Source organism: Pelodiscus sinensis, chromosome 4 (assembly GCF_052426305.1).
Source record: "Pelodiscus sinensis isolate ZL-2025 chromosome 4, ASM5242630v1, whole genome shotgun sequence".
In the NCBI taxonomy this organism is placed as follows: Eukaryota; Metazoa; Chordata; order Testudines; family Trionychidae; genus Pelodiscus; species Pelodiscus sinensis.
The window spans coordinates 7,711,848-7,719,402 of record NC_143055.1 but is presented as its reverse complement, the minus strand read 5'-3'; the positions used below and the strand labels follow the sequence as shown (position 1 = coordinate 7,719,402).

The window sequence follows — 7,555 nt, the reverse complement described above, 5'->3', positions numbered from 1 at the left end:
GGGGGGGCAGGTCTGGGGGGGCAGGACCCTGGTGGGAGCGGTGGGGGGGCAGGTCTGGGGGGGCAGGTCCCTGGTGGGAGCGGTGGGGGGGCAGGTCTGGGGGGGCGGTGGGGGGGGCAGGTCTGGGGGGGCAGGACCCTGGTGGGAGCGGTGGGGGGGGGTCAAGCCGCGGGGGGTATGACAGGGCTGAGGGGACAGAGAGCCAGGGGGCGGGGTTCTCAGTGTTTCCTCGCCCCGCTCTCGACGCCGCTGGCCCCGAACTACATCCCCCATCATGCCCCTGCCCCCAGGCGCCGCTTCCGCTTCCGGGCGCGCGGGGAGGGGCGGGTCAGGGCCATGTGGGCGCCCGCCGGAGGTCGGTTCGGGAGCGGCCTCATGCTGCCCGCGCTGCGCCGCTGCTGGGCCCCGCTGCGCCGCCCGCCGCTGCTGGTGCCGGCCCGGGGCCGCAAGTCCCGCTTCGACCCGCCCGCCAAGTCCAAGGCCGGGCGCGTGAAGCTGCCGCCGCCCGTGGATCCGGCCGAGCTGCTGGTGGTGGCCGAGCGCTACCGGCTGTACCGGCTCGTGCTGCACGCGCTCAGGTAGCGCCAACCGCCGCGGGGCGCCGCGCGCAGCAACGGCCCGGGGGCGGGGCTCTGCCGGGGGGGAGGGGCTGCGCTAGAGGGGGGCGGGGCTTTGCTTTGGGGTGCGGTGGGGTGGTGGGGAGGAGTGCGGGGGCGGGGCTCTGCCTGGGGGTGCGGTGGGGGGAGGGGAGGAGTGCGGGGGCGGGGCTCTGCCTGGGGGTGCGGTGGGGAGGGAGGGGAGGAGTGCGGGGGCGGGGCTCTGCCTGGGGGTGCGGTGGGGGGGAGGGGAGGAGTGCGGGGGCGGGGCCGGGGCTCTGCCTGGGGGTGCGGTGGGGGGGGAGGGGAGGGGAGTGCGGGGGCGGGGCTCTGCCTGGGGGTGCGGTGGGGGGGAGGGGAGGAGTGCGGGGGCGGGGCTCTGCCTGGGGGTGTGGTGGGGAGGGAGGGGAGGAGTGCGGGGGCGGGGCTCTGCCTGGGGGTGCGGTGGGGGGGAGGGGGGGGGAGTGCGGGGGCGGGGCTCTGCCTGGGGGTGCGGTGGGGGGGAGGGGAGGAGTGCGGGGGCGGGGCTCTGCCTGGGGGTGCGGTGGGGGGAGGGGAGGCGTGCGGGGGCGGGGCTCTGCCTGGGGGTGCGGTGGGGGGAGGGGCTCTGCCTGGGGGTGCGGTGGGGGGGGGTGGGGAGGAGTGCGGGGGCGGGGCTCTGCCTGGGGGTGCGGTGGGGGGGAGGGGAGGAGTGCGGGGGCGGGGCTCTGCCTGGGGGTGCGGTGGGGAGGGAGGGGAGGAGTGCGGGGGCGGGGCTCTGCCTGGGGGTGCGGTGGGGGGGGAGGGGAGGAGTGCGGGGGCGGGGCTCTCCCTGGGGGTGCGGTGGGGGGAGGGGTGGGGTGCAGGGGTGGGGGGGCTCTGCCTGGGGGAGGGGCTGCACTAGAGGGGTGGGATGCAGTGGTGGGGGGCTCTGCCTGGGGGAGGGGCTGCACTAGAGGGGTGGGGTGCAGGGGTGGGGGGCTCTGCCTGGGGGAGGGGCTGCACTAGAGGGGTGGGGTGCAGGGGTGGGGGGCTCTGCCTGGGGGTGTCATGGTGGGGGGGAGGGGCTGTGCTAGAGAGTTGGGGCCTCTGCCCAAGGGCTGTGGGTGCGGGAATGGGGATGTGGGGTTCAGGGGGCAGGCTGTCCAGGGAGAGAGGACCACCCCTACCCCCTCTCACCTTAGGGCCATGCAACACCAGCAAACACAGCCGGTAGAGGGGTGCATGTGCCCTGGCTGGGACAGGTTCAGATAAGGCTTTGTGGGGGCCGGGGAAGGGGCACCTGCCTCATGGCATCTCTAGGGCAGTTCTAACTTGGGTGCCATGGCCGGAAAAGACTCCACTTTCCTGCTGTCCACCTCCCCACCGTGTAATGGCTAGGAGAGGGGCCCTTCCCCACTAGGGCTGTTAAAAATGGTGAATTGGTTAAACACTAACACAGTTTTAACCGAAGTCCCACTGGGGCCTGCCATGGCTGGCCCTGCACTGGCCCAAAGCCAGTGGTATTGCTGGGGCCACACTGGTATTGCTGGGACTGTGGTGCCCTGCTGTGCCACAAACAGGTTAACGGAGTTAATTGCAATAGAGCTGCAGGGGTAGAGGTCCCCCGGGCCTCAGCAAGACCGTGGCCCATGGAGAGGTGCTCTATTCCCTGGCATGGGCCTGCCATGTTGGGACCAGTGGGGAGAGGCACTTTTGCTCTGGCTGCGGCAGCTCCGTGCTGGGGCTGGCAGGCAGAGGTGCTGCTCTGTGTGGCCACCCTGAGCCCCTGTGTGGGGCTTGTTAGGCAGCTGGGTGACCACGCAGCTTAGACAGAACTTACCTGGGGAAGAGGTAGGGTCATTTTGGAGCATGCCTGTGGGTCCCTCTGTGTGTGTCCAATGTTTAAGGAATCCCAATTTTAAGGAAATCCTCTCTCCAAACATTTGGAAAGGGAAATGGCGCTGTCAGGTGACTGGAAGTTGTCAAGCTGACCTTGCCTTTTCTAGTGGCATTAGGGCCAAGTGACAGGTGAGGGCCGCTGGCTTGTGGAAGATCTGCCTTAGAAGCCATATGCTGGGATAGAAGCAACATAGATTGGACTGTGCCATGCTCATAGCATTTTTTACCTCTCTCCCAGGACAGAGTTCAAGGAAGAGGTGATGCGGAAGAGCCGTGAGGCGCGCCTTGCTAAAGAGTATGGGAAGGAGGCAATGGAGGAGCACCAGGCGTTGATGGCATGGAATGATGCTGAGAACGCGCGGCTGCGGAAAAAGAGGTGAGAAGTGGCCCTCAAGCCTGCCAGACAAAGGGCTTGGGGCACTGCTTCAGTGCAGTGAAACCCTGTGAGATGCCAGAGCTGTACAGGGAAGCTATCCCCCTCCGCTTCTAAAAGGAAAGGGTCTTACTTTGATCTGATTGAGAGCGCACGGATTCATATATTAGATCTTGGTCGCTTCAGGTCTGGCAGTGTGATCGTCTAGTCTGACTGTGTGTCGCACAGGCCGTAGAACTTCCCCAATAATTCCTAGAGCAGAGCTCTTGGAAAAATATTCCATTTTAATTGAAAAACTATCCATGATGGAGAATCCACCACAACCTGTGGTAAGTTTTTTCCAAATCGTTAATTACCCTTACGGTGAAAAATGTCTGCCTTCCTGTTTGAATTTGTCTAGCTTTGACTTCTGCTCGTTGGATCCCATTAACACTTTTCTGAGGATAGCTTGTCTCCTTTCCCTAGCTTGTTCTCTTCTGTCCCGTCCCAAACGCAAGTCAATGCTGCACTCAAGTGCCCTTTGTTAAATATTTTTCCTCATGTGGATGGTTGATAATCAAGTCACAAGCTTACCTAACTGACTGTTTCTTTAAAAGATGACTGTTTGGGTAGGCTAATGACATGCAGAGCCTTTCACCTCCAGTTTAAATCAAGCCCAGGCCACCGTACCAAGAGGTGACGGTAGCTCAGCCCTTTGCACTAGGGATGTCACCATCTAAACCAGCGGTTCTTAACTGCTGGTCCGCAGACCGCTGGCAACCAGGCTGCGGCAGCTGCTGAAGCTCAACCCAGCTGTTCATGGTGGCTCAGCTCCAGCAGCCATGGTGGCTGAGGAATGGCAGGAGGAGGTGGAGCAGGTGTCTTCCTCCCTCTGCCACGATTGGGGGGTAGGGAGCACACGTGCCACCAAGGGCCGCTCCCCCTGCCGCACAGCTGTTTTTGCCGGCAGCGGCACTAGGGCTGAGGTGGTGGCAGGAGGATGTGCCTCCCTCCTCTGTAATGGCAGCCAGCTGGGGCTCTGTGTTCTGCCTGCACGGTCACTTTTGCCACCAGTGGCACTGAGGTGGCAGCAGGAGGAGGTGCCTCTCTTGGTAATGGCGGCCCGGCTGGGGCTCTGCGCTCCTCCTACTAATGAAGGTGGAAGACACGCTTGGGGAGGGAAGGGACGTGAAAGAGGAGGGAGCGCACATGCCCCATTCCATGTGTCAGTAACAGCCACACCCCGAAGGGGAGCCTCACTCTGGGAGGTGTTTGGAGTGATTGGAGCAAAGGGAAGTTGGGTGAGGGTGTGGTGGGGTCACAGGGCAAGAGGGTGTTGGTATGGGCTATAGGGGGTCAGAGGTTAAAAGGTCAAAGGGTGTGGGGTGGGGGTCAAATGGTGGTAGGCATTGGGGAGCAAGAGGCTGCACTGGGGCGTGGCAGTCAGGCAACACTATTTACATATTCATTATTTGCATAATGAATATGCAAATAAAATGTTACAGATCCTCCAAAGGTTTGTGAATGGGTTTGCCAGTCCTTAGCATAAAAAAGGTTGGGAACAACTGGTCTAGACAATTACACAATTAACTGATAATCTTGGGCTCCCTCTGATAGAGAGGCAGCAGTGCGCAGTGTGAGGGAGGCAAGCAAGAGCTGATACGTGCGGGGCATCAGCTTTTGAGCATCTCTCCACACATGCCTGCTCCACGCTGCCCCCTCACTCTCTGCCCTTGCTGCACCCCCTTGCTGCCTGCTAGGGATGTTAAATTTCGATCAGTCAGCTAATCGAGTAGTCGATGGAATTTCCATTGGCTAGTCGATAAAGGGTGGGGCGCTCGCTATCCCAGCTGCAACTCTGCTTTTTAAAAGGTAGAGGCACAGTGGGGAACCCGGGGTGAATGGGGACTCAAGCAGTCCTCACTCGTGCCGTTTCCCCACTGCACCTCTGCCTCTCCTGCCCCTCTACCCCTTAGCATCGGCTTCTGCTCCCACCTCGGATTTCTCTGATTCAGAGGCAGTTTGGGGAAGAGGAGAAGCGACTAGTCGAGTAGTGACTCTGCTACCTGATAAACCTATGCTTATCGGGTAGTGAAGTAGTCGCTTGCATGCCTACTACCCACACCCTCCCCCGCTGCCTTTTACAGAGGCGTGCGGGGGGGGGGGGGCGGCAGGGGAGGCTGCTGTGAAGCAACCTTTGTTCACAGCAGGCCTGGGATCAGCGCAGACATGGGCTGCTCTGCTATCCCATGGAGCAGCCTCTGGATGCAGTGAGCTTGGGCCTCCCACGGACAGGGGATGCTGCTGCCCTGCACTGCTCTCTCTCTAATACAGAGGCAGCAGAGTGGGGCAGCAGGAGGCTTGCCGGGGGTGCACTGGCCGCTGTCGTTTTCCTCCCTGGGGACCATTGAATAGTTGTGTAACCAATAATATTTTGTGCGATTACACAACTATTCAACTACACACTATCTAACATCCCTACTGTGCAAAATGACTTTGGTGTTGGATCACTTGCTAACCAGACCAGTGTCCCTTTTGCAACACCAGTGTAACTGGCACTAAATGGCTCCTTAAAGGGCTGAATCCTAGAGACTGAACTGTCCCCTTTTTTATTAAGGACAAAATTAGGGTTACGTGTGAAGACACTTTTAAAAAGGAGCTGTGCTCAAAACCTTTATTTTGTAGTAATCTCATTCAAGTGTCAATAATCAAGCCACAGATTGTAAACTCTGTGTGATCTGAATTTTTCATGGTGTCTTGATGAAAAAAGAATTGATATGGCGAGTATGGATTTAAAAATCACCCCCTTTTGGTGACTCTTCTCCCTTCCCCACTGAACTCTCTCTCCTTTTGTACTCTGATTATATTGGTTATACTAAGTGTGTACGAGGGGAATTTTCATTGTTGTCACCCAAGCTATCCCTGTTCTGTGAATAGCTAGGACTTTGACCCTTGAATCTGTCATGCTGATCCTTTCACCAGCCCATCATCTTCTGCTAGACCTGCTAACTCCCTCCCCTGCCATCCTCATCCCATGGGAGAGCAACATATTTCCCTTGAATACTATATGTTTCCCTGCTGCTGTGCTATGCCTTCCACTGTCCCCAAGAGGGCTCACTTGTATCCCCTTTCTCATGTGGTTATGTGACAGGGAGGAACGACTCAGAAGAGAGGAGGAAGAATTGCAGGACCGTAAGTTACAAGGAGCCCTCAACCATGCCAGGCTAATGGAAGAATTTCTTAAGCAGAAAGAGCAAGAGGTCCTACAGTTGCAGGTATGGAAGGCTTGGGTTTGAGGACAGCAATCACAGCATGTGTTGAGTTTGTGAACCCCTCATGTTGAAACCTGTGGGTCTGTTTGGTATCCATGGGTTTGGGAGTTCATTGGGGCACCAAGCTCATACCCCGGAGAGGGGAGAAGGGGCGTACATTGCTCTGTGGCAAACTCTTGTCTTCCCAGCTGCCTCAAGGAGTAGCCTTAATGATCTTGGGGTGCCGTAAGGATGTCCTGCCTGAGATGTTTGAGAGCAGGTAGGAGATGGAGATCCATGTGTTTCCAGGGTTCCTTCCTTTGTGCCTTTGGTGTCCTGAGCCCCTCGTGAGGTAGAATGGGAATCTTTCTGGCGGTCTTCAGGCTTTGTCTTTCTGAGATCATCAGAGCTGCTGGAAGAGCCATTGCTGGCCCAATAAACATTAATTACAGCCGCAGCAGACTTGTGGGGTAGTAATTGTGAATGCTCCACTGCGTTTGAATTGAAATGGAGTTTGGGTGAGAAGCTAAAGGAGGTTTCCTCACAGTGCTCATCCCTCATCTAGTTCATGCCTGTTTCATCAACTCCACCCCAGCATCAGATTTGGGCAAGTAGAGGATGTCTTTGTGCAGAGCCCTGACCGCTCTGCCCTGTAACATAATCTCATTCTTTGTTTAATCAGCTGTCTCAGTGGGCACTGACGCTGCACATACTGAGAAGTGGCTTCTCCCTTTCATTGGTTTTAGGAGGAAGCCAGAAATTTCATCACCCCCGAAAATCTGGACGAGCGAATCCAAGAGTGCCTGGATAACCCTCGCAACTACAACTTCGCCATCGATAAAGAAGGGCGTGTCGTCAAGCGGAGTGTGCTGTCTTAGAGACTCTTGATCTGGTTGGACAATTCAGATGAGAGATTTCCCCACAGCTTCCATCCAGAGGTTGTGCTCGCTCGTCAGGAGCTTGAGGAAAAGGGCATCATGCATACAAGCTGACCGCGGAATTTCATTTGGACAAAGCCCTTTGGTGCTAGTCACAATTCTTGCACTGAACGGCTGTCGCCTACATCATAGCTCATGTCCCCGTTGCGTGGGTAGGAGTTGCTGTTGTCTCTGAAATTAAAGGAATTTGTTTTGTACAACACGGTAATTCTTCATTTTTAGACACGGAGTTCAGAGGTATTAGATATATTAAACTATGAGCTGATATAGTGATATGCATCACTGCAGTGTCTTAAGTGTACAGTCATGCCTCTACCAGTTCAAGATTATTCCCTGCAAAATATTCCAAGGATTGAATTCTAGTAGGTTTTTTCCATTGCTGTGCCCTTTTTCATGGGACTTCTCTCATTTTCCTAATCTGTTACTTGCCAATCTAATTTCCTCCTTTGACAGCATTACTGGCCTATTAGACAGGGGGAAGTAGTAGACGTGATGCATCTTAGGGTGTGTCTACATAGCAGGGCTTAACTTGAAATAAGCTATGCAAATTCGGCTATG

General features: G+C 57.2%; 1 protein-coding gene across 1 annotated transcript; it reads left to right on the top strand.

Annotated features, from left to right (window-relative positions):
- Positions 1-292: 292 nt before the first annotated feature.
- Positions 293-7,199, top strand: MRPS26 (mitochondrial ribosomal protein S26). The gene is made up of 4 exons (XM_075930994.2): positions 293-578; positions 2,695-2,832; positions 5,960-6,083; positions 6,806-7,199. The coding sequence occupies exons 1-4, from the start codon at positions 337-339 to the stop codon at positions 6,935-6,937; spliced, it is 636 nt and encodes a 211-aa protein (XP_075787109.2). The 5' UTR covers positions 293-336; the 3' UTR covers positions 6,938-7,199.
- Positions 7,200-7,555: the final 356 nt, after the last annotated feature.